The 20,551-nt window shown below is 50.3% G+C and overlaps 3 protein-coding genes across 8 annotated transcripts in view; 2 read left to right on the top strand and 1 right to left on the bottom strand.

Annotated features, from left to right (window-relative positions):
• Nucleotides 1–20,551, top strand: part of LOC139673811 (zinc finger protein 850-like) — a 685,564-nt gene that overhangs the window by 13,789 nt on the left and 651,224 nt on the right. The gene's annotated exons all lie outside the window — the stretch shown is intronic.
• Nucleotides 507–1,475, top strand: LOC139674255 (olfactory receptor 14J1-like). Its single transcript, XM_071560443.1, has one exon. The coding sequence runs from the start codon at nucleotides 507–509 to the stop codon at nucleotides 1,473–1,475; it is 969 nt and encodes a 322-aa protein (XP_071416544.1).
• Nucleotides 13,099–19,093, bottom strand: LOC139673864 (class I histocompatibility antigen, F10 alpha chain-like). Of its 6 annotated transcripts, none has more exons than XM_071559789.1 (8): nucleotides 18,983–19,093; nucleotides 16,532–16,795; nucleotides 15,026–15,301; nucleotides 14,562–14,834; nucleotides 14,339–14,446; nucleotides 14,200–14,240; nucleotides 14,066–14,085; nucleotides 13,101–13,826 (listed from the first exon to the last, which is right to left on the bottom strand). In XM_071559789.1, the coding sequence occupies exons 1-6, from the start codon at nucleotides 19,056–19,058 to the stop codon at nucleotides 14,200–14,202; spliced, it is 1,038 nt and encodes a 345-aa protein (XP_071415890.1). In that variant the 5' UTR covers nucleotides 19,059–19,093; the 3' UTR covers nucleotides 13,101–13,826; nucleotides 14,066–14,085. The 6 variants fall into 6 exon arrangements, with proteins under 6 accessions (XP_071415892.1, XP_071415890.1, XP_071415889.1 ...); XM_071559788.1 differs by having other exon boundaries at nucleotides 13,101–13,774; XM_071559790.1 differs by having other exon boundaries at nucleotides 13,101–13,771.

The following is a 20,551-nucleotide window of genomic DNA, read 5'->3' as shown; positions in this document are numbered from 1 at the left end:
CTGATGGATCTTGCCATATATTGCAGGAAAGGATGATCTCTTTGCCTTACAGGACACACAGGTTGTCTCTTAGATAGAAGTATAAATACCAAGGATTCCTGCCCCAAAATTTCACTCCTTGTGTTGGAGCAAATAGAAGGAAAGAAACAAAACTATACCCCCACAGCTCTGCTCTGCATTGGGGTGAAATGGGAGTGACAATGTTGAGAATATTTTTAGCACCATGGGTGGCTTAAAACTAACATCAGTCTCAGTTCCTATTTGTTTATTTTTGTAGGACAGAACTGAGTCTTCCAGAACATCAGCAGAGCTCCTTTTTCCCTGGAGCTTTCTGATCCAGGCCTTAACAGAAGTCCTCAAATGGACCAGCTAAAGCGTTTTTGTGAAAAAGAAGAGGTGACCTGAGGGTGTTACATAAGGACTAGAAGAAGTTTTTTCTGAAACATGTACTGTGACTTGTTACTATATTTTTCTCCTAGGACAGGTGCTATACCCAGGGGAAGCTCATGCTCAACAGCAGCTCCATCAGCCAGTTCCTCCTCCTGCCATTGGCAGACACGCGGCAGCTGCAGCTCCTGCACTTGTGGTTCTTCCTGGGCATCTCCCTGGCTGCCCTCCTGGGCAACGGCCTCATCATCAGCGCCGTAGCCTGCGACCACCACCTGCACACCCCCATGCACTTCTTCCTGCTCAACTTGTCCCTCACAGACCTGGGCTGCATCTGCACCACTGTCCCCAAAGCCATGCACAACTCCCTCTGGGACACTACAACCATCTCCTACATGGGATGTGCTGCACAGCTCTTCTTTCTATTCTTTCTTATGGGAACAGAGTTTTCCCTCCTCACCATCATGTGCTACGACCGCTACGTTGCCATCTGCAAACCCCTGCACTACGGGACCCTCCTGGGCAGCAGAGCTTGTGCCCACATGGCAGCAGCTGCCTGGGCCAGTGGCTTTCTCAATGCTCTGCTGCACACAGCCAATACATTTTCCCTGCCCCTATGCCAGGGCAATGCCCTGAGCCAGTTCTTCTGTGAAATCCCACAGATCCTCAAGCTCTCGTGCTCACACTCCTACCTCAGGGAACTTGGGCTTATTGTGGTTAGTGCTTTTCCATTTGTGGGATGTTTCATTTTCATAGTTTTCTCCTATGTGCAGATCTTCAGGGCTGTGCTGAGGATCCCTTCTGAGCAGGGACGGCACAAAGCTTTTTCCACGTGCCTCCCTCACCTGGCCGTGGTCTCTCTGTTTGTCAGCACTGCCATGTTTGTCTACCTGAAGCCTCCCTCCATCTCCTCCCCATCCCTGAACCTGGTGGTGTCAATTCTTTATGCAGTGATTCCCCCAGCACTGAACCCCCTCATCTATAGTCTGAGAAACCAGGAGCTAAAGGATGCCCTGAGAAAAATGATGACTGGATGCTTTTCAGCAGCAAGAACCTGCCAGTTTTCTTCTGTACAGTGTTCACAATGAAACTCATGACAGGCTCAGTTTGCCTTGTCAGTGGTTGGGTTTTTTTCCTAGGGTTGTGCTCAATGAAATTATTATATTCATCCTGTCATCTAAATCACTGTCTCATTTATTAATTTAACTCTTTCAATCTTTAATTGAGTAATTGTGCTATCTTTATATTGAAACAAAATAAACTCTCTTGTAGTAGCCTTGTGTGTCTGAGGAGGTCATTGGAGATCATTGCATTTTTCCTTTGAGACTTTCAGGGACCTACTGGTCAGTTCCATGTGTGCAGAGAAGGGCAAAAGAGTCCCAGCATAGCAGCACTGCCAGAGAGCACCAGCACTGGGCCTTTGCTGACCTGCTCTCTTTCCACTTGTACACTCTCCTGCAGAGCCCCTGGGCTGGACTAAGGCCTTGGTCCTCTGCCAGCTGGGACACAGACCTGCTGCATGTCCATCCTGGGCTCACAGGCAGGGACAGGCCATGGGCACTGCTGGGACACAGCTGGGCTCCACAACAGCAGCTCCATCAGGAAAGGGCTTCTCCTTAGCTCAGGACATGCAGTCTTAGGGCTTTTTGCAAAGTCACTCTCAAGAACATGCCAAGGGATAGACTCTGTAGAGTCTCCTTGTTTGCTTGTTCTCCAGGGGCTCATTGTGATGAGATCAGAGTTCCAGTGAGGTCTTCAACAGACTCAGGTCTGCTTCAGGTTCTGCTTGTTCATGGCCAGTGAGCTTGGAGATGGCAAGTCATCATTTTTAACCTCTCAGTGGCTATAGAGAAGGTGACAGAGCTGGCTGCAGGTGAATGTTTAAGTGAACCAGGTTGGGAGCTGCCAGGAGAACACAGGGGACCTGCAGGGACAGTGTGTGCCAGGGATCAGCAATAAATGGAGGCCAGTGAGCACAGACCTGTCCAGGGTCATGACGCCCACAGAGAAAACTCTAAATCTGGGTGTGAACCAGTAAACAGACCCCTGTTAACTGCAGGGGCTACAGCAAGCACAGGGAAAATGATCCAGTGACTGTTCCGTGTAACCCTCAGTGAAGACACTACTGCTACCCATGACAACAATAGCAGTAAGTAAATAAACCCCACATGAGGTGCACAACACCATTGCTCCACTGCTCACCACTGAGTGCCCAACGCCCAGCCTAGCCCAGACACAGATCAGCCCTTCCTGACCAACCCCCCATTAACACCCTGAGCACGGCCCTGCATCAAAGGGAACATCCCTTGGGCCAGTTGGGCTCAGCTGTCCTGGCCCTGCTCCCTCCCACCCCTGTGACCCTCAGGAGATCATTGGAGGCCATGATCTCACAAACTTCTCACAGATTCCAAGTCAAAACCCAAACCCAAAGCACCTTGAAAAACCTGCAGCCCCTGAAGCTTTAAGGAGACCCTCAAGGGCCAATCCTGACAAAGCCTCCCCAGGAACTCGCCCCAGCAGACCCTTGGAGGCCACGACTGCTGCTAATGGCCCATTGTCCTTGGGGAATGAATAGAGGGGGTAGAATACACAGCTTTGATCACCCCACACACAGTTGATGTCCAAAAAGGCAGAAGAAACTGTTTAGAGACAAAGTTTCAGTCAATAAACAGCAAGGTATTTATTAAGACAACGTTGGGGTAACTCTCCGATTAGTATCGGACAAAAGAGCTCCAAAATCTACAGTGAGAAGCTCCAGTATTTATACATTTCCAGTGAGGGATTACAATATTTTTACCTACATATTCATGCACGATTATAATATTGCAATATCTAGTTATAATATTCATAGCAGGCGGAGTTGGGGCGGAGCTGTCCATTTTGAGGAATATTAGGAGGGGAGATCCTGTTACTTCATCTGGTGGTGGTCGTATTTTTGCTCTTCATCCTCATGAACTTTTCAACTTGGTCTAATTTTGCTGATTCTTGCAGATTCTTGCAGTGGGTCTTGCCAAACATGGTGCTCTGGCTTTTTTCTTGGGATTAACCTCTTCGCTACATGGGCCTTTAATTATGACTTCACTGAGAGTTAGATGTCGTCCATAAATTAGACCTTATCTCTTGTAGACTCCCCGGAAAGTTGGGTGCTTTTAGTAAAATCCTCTAGGTTCTAGCTTTTCTCTACTTCATTCCCCCCTTTTTCTTAGGGCTTGCGGATTCTTCCGCCAAGCCCAAAAGAATTCTGCGCTGTTCGCATCATAATCCACAAAGTTTGGGTTCTTTTAATGATGGTGCTTATCTTGTACCACAGGTACACGTTCAGTAGTGTTAGCAGGACGGTACTTATGGCTATAGCTATCATTGGATGCACCAGAGAATTGAATACCTGAGTTGCAGTAGGGGAACGTCCTGTTAGAATATCCCACCAATGCTGTTCTCCCTCTCGCTCTACCTTTGTCAGGATGGTCTTTATCTTTGCCGTATCGTGTTCTACTTGCCATAAGGTGCGTTGTCTATTTCTGTTTACTTCTTGTACTAGCCTTTCTATGTCCGATTGTCTTAGCATTTTCTTAAGAAGCTCAGTATCCATACCTATTTGCAGGTGTGGTATATTCTGATACAGACTATAATCTGCTTCTATCAACTGTTTAGTAGTTACTGGAACAGTGTAGCTAAAGTCACAGCCTATAAAGCGAGTAAAATTACATACACAAAAGTTGGTACCATTAGTTGTTTCTCGGCAATGGTCAATTGTGAGTTCAGCACAGAGGGTCCTAAGGCATACACATCCATTGCCGATATAATAAACCTGCGATTTTGTTTGATTCTGGGGTACCATCTCGAAGGTACATACGCTATTTTCAGTGTCCAAGCACAGGTCTTCTCCCTCTACAATAGTATTCTCACAGACATAACCTAAGTGTCCTTTAGAGATGCACGTTTCTAAGCTGTTATCCATTTCCCCTTAACATAATCAAAACTGGCCCAGACATTATGATTACTTGGTCGAACTAATACATTTTGGTGCATTGTTCCTAGAGTCAGGACAGGAAAAATAGCCCGTTCTCTGGCAGCACTAATCGTGAGCACATATGCTTCAATTTGTTCATGTTGGGGATTGTAGGTAAAATTCACCAGGTGCCACCAGGCTTGATGATCTCTTTCGAATTGAGTAGTGGACTTGTTTTTGGCTATTAGTTCTCTTATTTCTTGAGGCAAAATTCCTGAGACTCCTTCCCTTATAATTCCAGCAGTTACGGACTGTAGCCATTGTTGTGTTTGGATGCACTGGAGAGCGAGTGCAACTGTCCTACCAATATCCCCAGCATAGTCTGCAATCCTAAGGAAATCCTCGGTTGTGTGATTGGCTACTAAGGTTAACAGTTTGACTGCTACTGATTGTGTTTCAGCCAAGGCCAACATAGATGAGCTTATTGGAACTCTAAGTTCTCCCAGTTTTGAAGTTACCGAGCTCAATTTATTTACTAACACCTCCTGATCAGTCGTGTTCAGTACTCCTAATCCTGTCCCTAACCATCCAGCCACATCTCTACAGACTCGCTGGGGATAGGATCTAGCTGCCAGCCACGCGTTCCAGCCTGTGAGGCTCTGCTGAATAAAGGGCTGGCATTCCCCTTGTAATTGTGAAACATTTATCTGGACATTAACTTGAATTCTTTTAAGTGAGTATGCGGGATCTAATAACAGTTTCTGCCCATTTGAATGCCTTATTACCTGTGGTCCAATAAAAGTCAGATTATGTATCCTCCTACAATCTGGACTAAGAAACACTGAGGTTGCAGGGGTCTTGGTAGTTTTTGTAGGAAAAGCAGTAGTGGTGTCCCCTGCAACCAGGATCATAAACTGATCCGGTACTGCTCGATTTCTATTTAACCATATACAAGTTACTGTGACAAACTGAGTTAAGATCATTTTGAGTTCACATTTCTCCTCCCCACTGCTTCTGGTTGTTTCCCAAGAGCAAGTAACCGATCCTTCCCTTTTGACCCATACCGGATGTTGTATCTTTTTACTAAATGTAAAGATTGATCCTTTCTTTGGGGTTATGGTTAGTCTAACTTGTCCCTTATCCTGATTTACCAAATTTGCAGGTTTGCATCCTATCTGTATCTCTTCTCCTCTTTTCCCAGTTACACTAGTTAGTTTTCCTTGACTGTCGGTGTATTGCCAATCATATGGCGTATATGAGTGGTTGTTATGCAAGACATAAATAGCTAAAAACGAGTCGGATTCTGAGCTAGCCTGTGGATCATCCGCTTCAGACCACATGAGCACCTTCCTCATTCGTGCATTAGACCAGGGCCATTCAAGTTCTTGCAATGATAAAGTCATACTTATCCAGTGTCCCAAAAGTATTGCGAGGAGCATGGTTAAATCCATCTTTAAGGATCATCATTCTGGATTCTTCTTCCTTTAGTCGAGAGTCATTCCTTGAAAGTCCTGGTCCAGGCTGCAGGGAGTTGAGGGGGCAAAAACAGTTACTCCTGAAACAGGCATTCCCGTTATTCTTTCCCAGGTTTCTTTGTCATAATTTTGCCAATAGTAAGCCCTGACTCCTGCCCCACAATATTCAGCTATTGCCCAGGTTTTATCTTCACTAAGAATCCTTTGCACCGCGTTCCTAGTCCAGTGTTCTAGATTCATTAAATACCAATGATCCATGTTTTCTACTACTAGTGTTGACATTTTATCTAAATTCTCCACATCTAGCGGTGACCAATGTTGTTGTAACACATCTCTATAGCGGTCTATGAAAGCCCGGTTAAATTCACGGTCACAACTCACACATGTACCATAGTTTCTGTAATGATTTTGGTGTACCCACCAAATTTTCTGACACCCACCACAAAGCACTTTGTACCAGAGGTAGTGGGAACCATCCTTCCCACATCCACAAACATATTTTGGTCTTTCTGATATTCTTTTTCTGATCTGTGATGATTTTGACCAATTCCTTCCTCCCGTGTGGGCTAATTTTTGAGCCAGGGATGTTACTCCCCATGCTTTCACGTTTGGCTTAACTTCTTCAACTATTGGTAACAGGGCTCTTATCCAGCGTTGCCTCTGTACTTTAGTCAGATTCCGTTCCAGTTCCATCTCCTGAGAGAGAGTTTTCTTGTTTAGGTTCCGGGGCTTTCTTAACCCGTGTGTAATGGATCCAAGTAGGTCGTTCCTTTATTCGGACTGCCGTGATGGTGGCCAGCAATACCTGGAATGGTCCCTCCCACCTCTCTTGTAGGGGTTTTCCTAAAAGATTCTGAACAAACACCCAGTCACCAGGGTTAAAGGGGTGCAACTTACTGTCAGGTTGTTTAGGCTGCTGTCCCATTACTATAGTGGCATTTTTGTCAAAATGTTTTCCTATCGCAGTGATGTAATCATATACATACTGGTTGCCTATCTGATCTATAGCTTCACTGTTTACAATTTGCACTGCGTAGGGTCGCCCATACAGGATTTCAAATGGGCTCAGCTTCTCTTTTGATCTCGGCTTTACCCTTAATCTGATCAAGGCAATAGGCAAGGCTTGGTACCATTGCAGGTTGGTCTCCTGACATATTTTAGCAATTTGTTGTTTAAGAAGATGATTCATTTTTTCTACTTGCCCACTGGCTTGTGGCCTATAGGGTGTATGTAATTGCCATTTGATTTGTAGTGTCTTGCTTATTGCCTTAACAATCTTTGCACAAAATGTGTTCCCCGGTCCGATGAAATATTTTTAGGTACCCCAAACCTCGGTATAATTTCATTCAGTAACACTTTAATCACTTCTTTCTCTTTACATGTCTTACATGGAAAGGCTTCAGGCCATCCAGAAAACGTATCAGTTAAAACTAACATATATCGATATCCCCCTTTTCTTGGGAGTTCAGAGAAATCAATTTGCCACATTTCCCCTGGGAATTTCCCTTTGTTAATTGCTCCCAAGTGTACTTTTGTTCCAGTGTTTGGATTGTTTCTCAGGCAGCGCTCACACCGGGAGGTCACTTGTTTTATGGTAGTATATAATTTTGGTCCTGCTATTCTAGCTTTAAGATACTGGTAGAGGGGATCCAAACCCCAGTGAGTCTTCTCATGCTCCGTCTTTACGAATTGCCACATTAATTTTCCTGGTAATATTAACTGCCCTGTTTCCAATTGACCCCATCCACTATCTAATAGCTTGCCCTTATTTCTCTGTATCCACTTATGATCTGTTTCTCGGTATTCTGGTTGGAAGTCAGTATCCAACTCCCCAGGTACTAATGCAGTTACCAGTAGTCCTTGACCCTTTATTGCAGCTAACTTGGCTTCCGCGTCAGCTTTCCTATTACCTATTTCTGGGACGGTGTTACCTTTCAGGTGTCCTTTACAATGCATTACGGCCACTCGCTCCGGGACCTGGACGGCTTCCAGCAGTCGTAGGATTTCCTCTGCATGTTTTACAACTTTCCCCTGGGTAGTTAATAGTCCCCGTTCTCTCCAAATCGCTCCGTGAGCTTGCACTACAGAAAAGGCATATTTAGAGTCCGTCCACACATTTATACATTGTCCTTCTGCTAATTCAAGAGCTCGGGTGAGGGCTATCAGCTCTGCCTTCTGTGCAGAGGTCCCCACAGGTAAAGGATTTGATTCGATTACCTGTTCTGTAGTGGTTACTGCATATCTGGCCATCCTGACGCCTTGCTTCACGAAGCTGCTGCCATCTGAGAACCAGTTCTCTGCTTCTGGGATTGGTACCTCTTTGAGATCCGGATGGCTGGAATACACTGCTTCAATGGTTTCTATGCAGTCATGTTCAAGTGGTTCCTCTGGTGTCCTTCCTTCTAGAAATGAAGCTGGATTGACAATGTTAGTCACCTGAATTACTATGTCATCAGATTCAACCAGTATTGCCTGGTACTTCAGGAACCTCGAGGGTGACAGCCAATGGCCACCCCTTTGTTCCAATACTGCTGATACAGTATGAGATACTAACACTGTCATCTTTTGTCCCAAGGTGAGCTTCCTGGCTTCTTCAATGTTCAGAATTACGGCAGCCACTGCCCTTAGACAGGTAGGCCATCCTTTGCTCACCTCATCCAGTTGCTTTGAGAATATGCCACAGCTCTTTTATATGGTCCCAACTGTTGGGCTAGCACCTCCAGGGCCATTCCCTGGCGTTCATGAGAATACAGCCAAAAAGGCTTTGTCACATCTGGCAAACCCAGGGCCGGGGCTCTCAGGAGTTCTTGTTTCGATCTTTTGAATGCTGCCTCGGCCTCAGGAGTCCACTCGACGGCCTTTTTGGTGTCTTTGAGTAAGTCATATAGTGGCTTTGCTAGTATCCCATACTGGTATATCCACAGCCAGCACCATCCCGTCATTCCTAAAAAGGCTCGTAAGTCTCTAGGTGTTTCTGGCTTAGGCATCTGGCATATAGCTTCTTTCCTTGCTGTTCCTAGAGATCTTTGTCCCTTTGAGATTTCATATCCCAAGTACACAACTTGTTTCTGTACGAGCTGTGCTTTTTGTTGGGAGACTGGGTATCCACTTAAGCCCAAGAAATGTAAAAGTGAAATTGTCCATTGAATACAATCTTCTTCTTTCTCATTTCCTAGGATCAGATCATCGACGTATTGTAGAAGAACGCCATCTCCTGGCGGCCACTCCCATTGCTCCAGCTCCTTAGCCAGTTGATTCCCAAAAATTGTGGGACTATTCTTGTAACCCTGGGGCAACACCGTCCAAGTTAATTGAGTTTTTCTTCCCTCAATAGGTTCCCACTCAAAAGCAAAGATTTTCTGACTTTCTGACGCTAAGGGAAGGCAAAAGAATGCATCTTTTAAATCCAACACTGTAAACCAGATTAAGGTATCTTTCAGTTTGGTTAAAAGGGAATATGGATTGGCCACTACCGGATGTATAGTGCTTGTGATTTCATTTACAGCTCTCAGATCCTGTACCAATCTATATGTTCCATTTGGTTTCTTTACTGGCAGGATAGGTGTATTAAATTCGGATTCACATTCTATTAACAATCCTAATTCTAAAAATTTCTTTATTATGGGTGTTACTCCCTCTCTGTCTGCCTGCCTTAGTGGGTATTGTTTTTTGTTTACTGGCTTTGCCCCTTGTATTAATTCGATCTTTATGGGTATTGCCTGTTTTGACCTCCCAGGTGTGTCCGTTGCCCAAGCTAAGGGATACACTTCGTTCATGATTCACTTGTTATTTTCACTGTTTTGCTCTGGCTCAACACTGCTCATAGCTAAGCTAAGAGCAGCTATCCATCTATCCTCATCAACTAAAAATTCCAGTTCCCCTTTACTAAATTTAATAACTGCTCCCAAGTTCTCCAACAAATCTCTCCCTAATAAAGGCTTAGGGGAGTTAGGTAAATACAAGAATTGGTGTATTCCCATCTGTTTCCCAATTTTATACTTTAGAGGTTTCAGGAAGAATGCCTTTTCTGGTTGGCCTGTTGCACCTATGACCCTTACAGATTCGTCGCTTTTTGGTACCAATTTTTTATTTAAAACCAAAAACGTTGCTCCAGTGTCAATTAAAAAATCCAGTTCTTGGTTACCCTCCCCTAGCGTTATTTTAACCAGTGGGTCCGCCAGGGAACAACCCACCAGTCCTCCTCATTGGTTACTTTGATATGCCACGGTGGTGGCAGAATTCTCACTCTTTACTGCCAGAAGGGGACAGTCCCGCTTCCAGTGACCTATTTGAAGGCAGTGGGAACACTGATTTGGTTCTATTCTTTGCGGTACTTGTGCACCTCCCCTTCCTCGCATGAAGCTACCACGACCCCTTCCCCCTACATTAGGTCTGGGGACCCCGCCCCCGGGCCCGGCAGGGTATTGACCATATGTCTCAGGGAATTCCTGGGTCATAGCTACCAAATGCGGAGGATTCCTTGCTGGTTTCTTTTCTTCTCTATTGTTATACACTCTCCAGGCTTCCGTCATCAATTTTTCCAGATTTTTATCGTCTGGGTGACCTAATTTTTGCAGTTTTCTTCTTATGTCTGGATTACTTTGTCCTATAAATAGCCCTACCAGTTGTGCTATACCTATTTCCGAAGCGGGATCCAAGGGAGTATATTGTCTCATTGCTTTTCTAAGTCTATCTAGATAGTCTGTAGGCGATTCCCCTGTCTCCTGTCTGATTTGATATAGGGCTGCCCAATTTATTGCCTTAGGAATTGCATTCCTTAAACCCTCTGCAATGATTTCTCGATATTGTTTCAACATTGCATAGTCTTCTGGTTGGTTCACATCCCATCTCGGGTTTTCTCTAGGGAAAATGTCTCTTAAATCTCCCTGTAAGGACCTCGCATACGTCCTAGCTGCACTTAGCACCAATTCCTTTTCAGTGGGAGTAAGTTCATTTAACAACATGTCCGTGTCCTCCAAATCAATGTCTTGGTTTCTAGCTATTAGCTCAAATCTCCGAGCTATGCTTTCTGGTTCTTCCCTGAAACTCTTCACAGCCTCCTTCCATCTATCCAGCTCTCCTGATGAAAAGGGGACCTTTATTCTTCCTTGTTCTCCTTTGAGATTTATTACTTGCCTAAGAGGCGCAACTAAGTGATTATCTGCTTTCTTTCCTGATTTCCCTTTACTGCCTTTTCGCTTTGTTGATCTGGTTTGATATGAATGGCTAGTGCCTTCTAATTCGTCACTGTCACTGCTGCTTTCAGTGTCTGTTTTGTCTTTTGATCTCCTTGTTTTTGGGATTTTTGGTAATGTCCCAATTTCTACACCATTAGCAGTTTCTGTTCTATCTTCTTCCTGTGCTGTGTCGCTTGAAGTGTCCTCCTCGCTATCCTGCTTTTCTACCATCCTTGTTACAGGAGCACCTTTTATTGTCTTTGTTTTTGTGGCAGCCTCGAATATTTGAAATCTCTGTATCAAGTCTTTTATATCCATCAGGCTTTCCTTTTCACTATCACTATCTTGTCTCTTTCTATATTTGAGACATTGTTTTCCAAAACTGCAGGCATCACAACAGCATTTTTTTCCTCTAGATTTCTTCTGATCCTTTTCCAGTGCTAACACGAAAGGGTCATGGGGTGGGATATTTATCCCACAATCTTTCTGCCATTCTGGTTTGTCTCTCAACGTGAAGAACATGTGGCAGTATATAACCTCATCCCACTTTCCTAGTCTACGGAGCAACAGAAGGAGCTGCGGCATTGTATTATAATTCAAGCTACCCTCAGGGGGCCACTTCTCTCCCTCGTCTAAGGTATACAACGGCCACCAGTCTTGACAGTATTTTAACAACTTCTTTTTGCTTATGTTTTCTCCTGGGACCCCTCCCAGCTCTTTCCAGTGTTTCAGAATGCACCCAAGGGGGGTTTTGAAATTCATTTCTTTACTTTCCCTGCTCAGTTGACTGCCCATTGTCAATATTTATATAACTTCACTTTCCCACTAGATTGTCAAGCGTTTTTGTTCGTCTCTGGCCGGCTTCCTCTCGGAGAGACGGAAACGCAGATCGGAACTCCACACTCGCCTCGCAGTCAGACTGCGTCTCTTTCATAAACTTTCACACTCGTTCGTACTTCCCCCCGAGCCCCCCTTAATATTGGATCAAAATAATGATGTTACCAGGAGAGGCCACAAGATGTCGCTGTAGACCGCAGGATTTTCAGGTGGTCTCTCGGCAATGTGCAGCTGGTCCCTAAATTACAAGAAATCTGGAAGTATTTGAATAAACACTAAACCTGGATTTCTTTCACAGAAATATTCCACCCACTTAACCGTGTGCAGAGCTTGGTCTGAGAAACAATGGTCACACCTTATATATGACACTCCTGGTAAATGACTTTCTTCAAAGATCAAGCCACTGCAGAAATTACATCTAGCGATCATAAACAGGGAGCAGTCACAGATAGGACAGATCTTTATCAGAGGCTCAGAGGAACAAAGTCCTTCTACAGTCAGCTTTTCAGTGCCTTTTCCCATACAGGACTATCGAAATCTAATAGCTTACAGGAGAATTTTTTTTTCCTTTGGTAGTTCAAAAAGCTAAAACCACACAACTTTTAGCACCACACTATACATAATATTCAAACCGCTAAAACAACACAGTAATCAGTGCCACACTCAACATACATAGCAACATCACATATGGTTCAAACAGCTAAATCAACACAGTAATCAGTGCCACACTCAACATACATAGCAACATCACATATGGTTCAAACAGCTAAATCAACACAGTAATCAGTGCCACACTCAACATACATACCAACATCACATATGGTTCAAACAGCTAAATCAACACAGTAATCAGTGCTACACTCAACATACATAGCAACATCACATATAGTAATAAGTTTACTGGGACTCTAACCCTTGTCCTTGAGGGGACTCCAACCCCTTAAAAAAACTTAAAATCGGGGACTCTAACCCCTTTTAGGACTCAGGTTCTGGGGACTCTAACCCCAGGCCTGGGAGCGTCCTCCCCGTCCTGTTCGATTTAGTTTGATGTTGTACCTTTATTCCTTCATTCAAATATAGTTATAAATACCTTTTGATCCTTCGAGAGGTCCTTGTTCACCGGTGTATGAGACCAGGGGTCGGGGAGACTGTCCGACAGCAAACTCGGTCGTGGGGCCCCCTGCAGCGTCCCCAGCCCCTTGGGTTTCAGCACCGATGGAGCCGGACCGTCCCACCAGAGTCGCCAAAATTATGATGCCCAAAAAGGCAGAACAAACTGTTTGGAGACAAAGTTTTAGTCAATAAACAGCAAGGTATTTATTAAGACAACGTTGGGGTAACTCTCCGATTAGTATCGGACAAAAGAGCTCCAAAATCTACAGTGAGAAGCTACAGTATTTATACATTTCCAGTGAGGGATTACAATATTTTTACCTACATATTCATTCACGATTATAATATTGCAATATCTAGTTATAATATTCATACCAGGCGGGGTTGGGGCGGAGCTGTCCATTTTGAGGAATATTAGGAGGGGAGATCCTGTTACTTCATCTGGTGGTGGTCGTATTTTTGCTCTTCATCCTCATGAACTTTTCAACTCGGTCTGATTTTGCTGATTCTTGCAGATTCTTGCAGTGGGTCTTGCCAAACATGGTGCTCTGGCTTTTTTCTTGGGATTAACCTGTTCGCTACATGGGCCTTTAATTATGACTTCACTGAGAGTTAGATGTCGTCCATAAATTAGACCTTATCTCTTGGAGACTCCCCGGAAAGTTGGGTGCTTTTAGTAAAATCCCCTGGGTTCTGGCTTTTCTCTACTTCAGATCCATCAGGAAAAGGTGCAGTGGTGTCAGGGTGGGTGAGAGCAGCGCGATGAGCTCTGCCAGCAGCTCCTGGCATTCCTCAGGAAGAGGGAAGGGGCTGGATTGCTCAGGAGGTGATTCCTGCTGCGATGAGTGGGGAACAGAGTCACCATGTCCACGGAGAGCAGGAGCTCCTCTGGAATCCATCATCATCTTGCTCCATCCATCCCACACAATCCCACTGTGGAATCCCACCTCTATCCCGCTCCATCCAGCCAGCCTGATCCTGCTCCATAATCCAGCCCTGATCCCACTCCAGAATTCCTTCTGATCTCACTCTGGAATCCTGCCCTGATCTGGAATCCCATCCCAATCCTGCTCCATCCACTATGCTCTGATTCCCCTCTGAAATCCCACCAAGATCACACTCCATACCTGCAGGGGAGCATTTGCTTCTGTGGAAAAAAAAAGATTCATGTGATTCTGGCCTGGATCACACGCCTGGATCCATCCTGGGATCCACATGGAGAGGATCTGGATCTGGATGCAGACACACTGCTGGGACTCACTCATAGGCATTTTGTGTTGTATCCATTCCTCTTCCTCCTTCCTATGGAAATAAAGCAGGATCAGCATCCATGGCACAGGATCCCTGGAATGCCACTGGGTAGATTCGTGTCTGTTCCCCACCCTCATCCCGTGAGTTACCAGACTGCAGCTTCCAGACACCAAATCCCATGAGGCTGATGATGATGATGGCAGCGATGACGGACAGGGCGACCACCACTGGGGTGGAATTCCAGATGGATTCTGGCTCTGGGAAGGGTGGAAGTGTCAGGAGGGGAAGGGGAACCCCCCTCTTACTGCTCCACATTCCCAAATTCCCTGTTCCCAAATGCCCAGTTCCCACATTCCGCATTCCCAGTCTCACCCCAGGCGAAGATCCCAGGCTCCGGCATCCCGGCGTGCTCCACCCGGCACTGGTACTGCTCCCGCTCCCCCGGCAGAGCCTCGATCCTGGCCCAGCTGTGGAAGGTGCCGTCGCTGTTGGGAACGACCCCGCCCCACTCTGTCTCCTGATCCCGGATTTCATCCCCCTTCATCCAGCTGATCCCGATGACCCCAGGGTAGAATCCGTACGCGTGGCAGGACAACGTCAGAATCCCGTGTTCCTCTTTGCCAGAGACATGGACATCAGGGGGCTCTGGAATGGGATAATGGTGACATCCAACCATGGAATTCCCATGAGGATGGGGTGGTGATGCGATCTGCCCATGGAATTTCCATGGCAATGGGATGGGGCTGAGATCCATCCATGGAATTGCCATGCAAATTACAGCATTCCCAAGTCCTCCATTCCCTCATCCCACATTTCGATGGGAATTCCATCCCCACCTTTGCGCTCCAGTGCCTCCCGCCCGTATCCAACGTATTTCTGGAGCCATTCTGGACAGCTGTGCTCCAGGTAATTTGTTCGCCTCTCCACCTCGATCCCTTCAGTTTCCCATCTCCTCTTGGTGACCTGGGCAGCGCCGTCGGCTGCCACGAAGCTCTTGGATCCCAGCTCGAAGGAGATGAAATCCCGCCCGTCGTAGCCAATCCGGAAGGATCCACGGACGGTCCCGTCGGACAGGACATCACAGCCCGAAACCTGCTGCCGAGTGTGAACACCTGGGGGAGAAACGGACCCACAGAGACCCCTGGAATTGTGTCCCAGTCCCACAGAGCCCCATCCAGAGTGTGATGGAGACCCACAGAGCCTCATCCCAGCCCCATGGATTCCCACCTAGCCCCACAGATCGCCCCCAGCCCTACAGATGCCCCCCAGCCCTTCAGGTCCCACCCCAGACCCACAGATTGCTCCCAGCCCCACAGAGCCCATCCCAGTCCCACAGAGCCATATCCCAGTCCCACAAATCCTATCCCAGCCCCAGAAATGCACCCCAGCCCCACAGATCCCATCCCAGCCCCACAGATCCACATCCCAGCCCCACAGATCCACATCCCAGCCCCACAGATCTCCCCCAGACCCAGAGATTCCCCTTCCAGCCCAGAGATCTGTCATAGCTCCATGGATGGCAATCCAGCCCCAGAAATACGTCCCAGCCCCACAGATCCCTCCCAGTCCCAAAGATCCCAGCCGAGCCCCAAAGATCCCTTCCAGCCCCACAGATCCTCCCCAGCTCTAAAGATCCCCTTCCAGCACACAGATCACTCGTAGCACCACAGATTGGATCCCAGCCCCACAGATCCACTGAGAGCCATAGAGATGTCCCCCAGGCTCCCAGATCCCATCCCAGCCCCACAGATCCCTCCCAGTCCCAAAGATCCCAGCCGAGCCCCAAAGATCCCTCCCAGCCCCACAGATCCTCCCCAGCTCTAAAGATCCCCTTTCAGCCCACAGATCTCTCGTAGCACCACGGATTGGATCCCAGCCCCACACATCTTCACCAGCCCCACAAATCCCATGCCAGTCCCACAGATCCCCCATAGCCCCACAGATCCCATCCCAGCCCCACTAGTGCATCCCAGCCCCACAGATCCACTGAGAGCCATAGAGATGCCCCCCAGGCTCCCAGATCCCATCACAGCCCCACAGATCAGCTCCAGTCCTCAAGATTCCCCCTCCAGCCCAGAGATCTCCCACAGCCCCATGGATTGCAACACAGCCCCACAGATGCGCCCCAGCTCCACAGATCCCATCTCAGTCCCACAGACACATCACGCCCCACAGATGCCCCCCAGCCCCACAGATCCTAGCCCAGTCCCGTCCCACAGAACCTCCATAGCCGCACAGATCCCATCCCACAGATCCCATCCCAGCCCCACAGATGCACCTCAGCCCCACAGATCCCAGCCCAGCCACACAGATTCTCCTCATTCCCAGCTGCCCCCACTCACCCCCGCTCTGGTTGTACCGACCCCGCTGTGTCTCCAGGTTGGCAGCAGCCACGTGCTGGTTCCGCTTGTTGATCTCAGTCTGTCTATCCCAATATCCCGGCTCAGGTCCCTTCTCCATCCACGGCGTCTGCGGCTCCATCCGGCCCCGCTCGCTGTCGTAGCGCACAAACGGGATCCCATCCAGGAACCCCATGATCATGTACTGGGGGATCCCCGGGCTGGGCTCCAACACTGCCACATTCAGGTACCGCAGAGAGTGGAGAACTGGGGGGGACACAGAGATTTGGGTGTCTGGGGGGTCACGGGTATAGGAAAGGGGGAACTGGGAGAGGCAGGCAGGGGCTTTGGGGATCCCAGGGAAGTTGGTGCAGGGAGTGTCGGTGCCAGGGTAGGGGGTGCAAGGGGGTCCCACTGCACAGGACTGGGGGCTCAGGGGAGTCCCAGAATCAAGGAAAAGGAGGGTACAGAGATTGGGAAAGGTGAGATTTGGAGTCCAAGAGGTACCTGTGTCCAGGAAAAGGGGATCCAGGGGCCCTCAGGGTCAGGGAAAGGGAATCACAGGGTGAGGAGACCCAGAATGGCCAAGAAAGGGGGTGCAGGGGGGTATTGGTGCAGGATAAGGGAGTGCAGGAGAGTTCTAATGTATGGGACTGGAAGCTCAGGGGGGTCTTGCTGCCACATAGGGGGTTGTAGGAGGGTACCCGTGCCCAGGAATGGGGCTACAGGGGGTTCCAGTGCCCAATAAGGCTGTGCAGGGGGTCCCAGTCCCAAACAAAGGGGTTCAGTGGGGTCTGGGTGCTGAATAAGAGGTGCAGGGGGGTCCCCATGCCCAGGAAAGGGGGTTCAGGGGAGTCCCAATGCCAAGGAAAGGGGAGTGAGGCCACTGGGAGATGTGTGATGGAGGTTCAGGGGGCCCTGTGCTCCGGAAAGGGCAGTCCAGGGATCCCCCGGTTAGAGGAAAGTGGGGTCTGAGGACTGGGAAAGGCAGGAATGGGGGTTCAGAGGGTCCCAGGGTCAAGGAAAAGGGGGGATGGAAGACGTGGGATGGCTGGAAAAGGGGGCACAGGGTGATACTGGTGCAGGATAAGGGGAGTTCGGGAGGGTCCTGGTGCTGAACAAGGGAGGATCCAAGGGGATCCAAGGGTAAAGGAATGGGGGGTGCAAGGACTGGGAGGGGTGAAATGAGAGGTCCAGGGGTCTCTGTGCCCAGGAAAATGGGGGTCCAGGGCTCTCCAATGTCGAGAAAACAGAGGTCACAAGAAAGGAAGACCTGGGATGGCTGGGAATGGGAGTCCTGGAGATGCTTGGTGCAGATGAAAGGAGGGACCTCGGGCTGGGAAAGGCTGGAGTGGGGGTCAGGGGGGCTTAGGATCAAGGAAAAGGAGGGTCCAGGAGAGGTGGGATGGCCAGGAAAGGAGGTGCAAGGGGATATTGGTACAGGATAACCGGGTATAGGGGGGTCCTGGTGCCAGATGAGGGGGTTGCAGAGAGTCCTCATGCCCAGGAATGGGGGTGAAGGGGGGTCCCCGTGCCCAGAAATTGTGGCCAAGGAGGTTCCAGTGCCTGAGACCCCCTGCAGGAAGAGCAGAGAGTGGAGAACTGGAAGGATTCTGAGATTGGCGGGTTTGGGAGGTCCACGGGTCAAGGAAGTGGAACTGGGAGAGAGAGCCAAGAGAGTCAGGAAGGGTTCAAGCTTCAAGGAAAAGGCAGGGATGGGACTGGAAAAGGAGAGACAGGGGATCCAGGGTGTCCCTGTGCCCAGGAAAGGGCAGTCCAGGGGTCCCCAGTGTTGAGGAAAGTAAGATCTGAGGGCTGGGAAGGGCAGGAATAGGGATTCAGGGGGTCCCAGGGTCAAGGAAAAGGGAGGATCAGGGGGCTGGGAGAGGCAGGATGGCTGGAAAAGGGATTGCAGGGGGGTATTTGTTCAGAGTAAAGGGGTTCTGGGGGGTCCTAGAGCCGGGGATGGGGTGCAGGGGGGTCCCCGGGTTCGGAAATGGGGGTTCAGGTGGTCCCAGTGAGGAATAAGGTGGTTCAGGGTGTCCCAATGCCCAGGAATGGAGATCCAAGGGGTCCCACTGCGAGTTAAGGGGGTGCAGGGTGGTCCCAGTGCCCAGGAATGGGGGCTCAAGGGGTTTCCCGTGGGCAGAAATGGGGTATCAGGGGGCCTCCCTTCTGGGAATAGGGTTTGGGGGAGGTTCCCTTCGCGGGAAAGAAGGTTCAAGGGGATCCCCCTGTCCAGGAATTGCGGTTCAGGGGGTTTCCCGTGCCCAGGAATGGACGTTCAAGGGTCCCAGTGCGGATAAGGGGGTTTAGAGGGGTCCTGGTGCCGCGGGAGGGGCTGCGGGGGGGGGGGGGGGGAGGTGTCCCAGTGCCCGGGAATGGGGGTTTAGGGGGGTCCCAGTGCCCGGGAATGGCAGTTCAGGAGTTCCCCGCTCCGAGGGTCCCACTTACCCTCCGTCGACCCCCCCGGGGCCCCCAGGAGCCCCAGCAGCCCCAGGAGCGCCCCCAGACCCAGCGCTGGGGCCATCGCGCTGCTCCGCTGCGGCCCCGCCCGGCCCGGACCCAGACCAGGCCCCGCCCACAGAGCCGCCTCCGGCCGCACGATTGGCTCCGCTGTTTCTCGATCGCCAATGGCAACCCGAGTCGCCTGTGACGTCATCGGTCTCTGGGCAGATCCCGGCGGCGCAGGTTCTGAGACGGGAAAGCGAAAGTGTCCGAGGGAGCGCGGGGGGGGTGGGGACGGCGGAATTCCCGGGAATTCACCTGGATCCCCTTTAGGACTCCTCCTGGGACCCCTCTGGATCCCCCCGGGACACCCCGGGACCCTCCACGGCCACGAATTGCGGGACCCCCGGGCGGGGCTGGGCTGAACTCCCGCGCTCTGCGGTGAAACTCGGCCTTAAACCCGCTGGTTCGGGGGCGGGATCGGGAAAGGGCGGCGGTGCCGGGAAGGGACCGGGACGGAGCGGGACAGGCTGGGATGGACTCGGGTGGAGTGGGATAGACTGGGGCACCGGGATACACCGGGACCAGAACTGGGGTAACAGAGATCGTACTGGGAACAACTGGGACCACATTGAGGGTGGCTGGGGTCATACTGGCATCATACTGGGAGTGACTGGGAGCATTCTGAGGGCAGGTGAGACCATGCTGAGGGCACCTGAGATCATGGTGGAGGGGACTGGGATCATATCGGGATGAGTGGGGCCACATTGGAGGTGACCGGGAGGCACTGAGCCCATGCTGGGAGTGCCCTGGGCCCCACTGGGTGGAACTGGGTGGCTCTGGCCCAGCTGGGGCTCAGGGTTGTTCTCCCCCAGGGCCCCTCGGGCCCGGCCGGGGCTGCAGTTCTGAGCCAGGGTCGAGCAGGGACCCCCCGAGTCCCACTGACACCCCCGGCCCTGCAAAGCTGAGGGACAGGGAATGGCCAGAGACAAGGAATGGCCAGGGACAGGGAATGGCCAGAGACATGGAATGGCCAGGGACAGCGATTGGCCCCGGGGACAGGGAATGGCCCCGGGGACAGGGAGCAGCCGAGGGCCATGGCATGGCTGGTTCCTGCCCTGGATGTCACCTCCCCCCGTGGGCAGCGAGGGGCGCTGGAGGGTCCTTGTACCCCCCTGCCCTCAGTCCCTGCCGGCACCGCTCCGGGTCGCGTCGCTGTCACGGAGAGGCCGCTGCCTCGGGACAGGCTTGGCTGCAGAGTTTGGGGTTAAACCCGCCACGCTGGGCCGGGGGGGGCAGCCCTGGACACCAGGGCTTTGCTCCTGGGGCTCTGCAGGGGCTCCCGCGGGGGCTCGGCCTCCTTGGGGCATCCCCTGTTCCGGCCTGGGCTCCTCCCGGGCTGCGGGGGGGTCTCTGCCCTTTCCCGGGCTCCTCCGCAGGGCACAGTAGCTCCAGCTCAGGGGCACACGGAGCTCCAGCCGGGTCGGAATCGCAGCGATTCCCTGCGCTCCCGGAGCCCGGGCACATCGCCAGAGTGGGAATGCTCAAGGGGCGGCTCTGGACACATCGCCAGGG

Source organism: Pithys albifrons, chromosome 7 (assembly GCF_047495875.1).
Source record: "Pithys albifrons albifrons isolate INPA30051 chromosome 7, PitAlb_v1, whole genome shotgun sequence".
NCBI lineage: Eukaryota > Metazoa > Chordata > Aves > Passeriformes > Thamnophilidae > Pithys > Pithys albifrons.
Note: the sequence above shows the minus strand (reverse complement) of the source record. Positions and strands in the feature narration are given on the sequence as shown.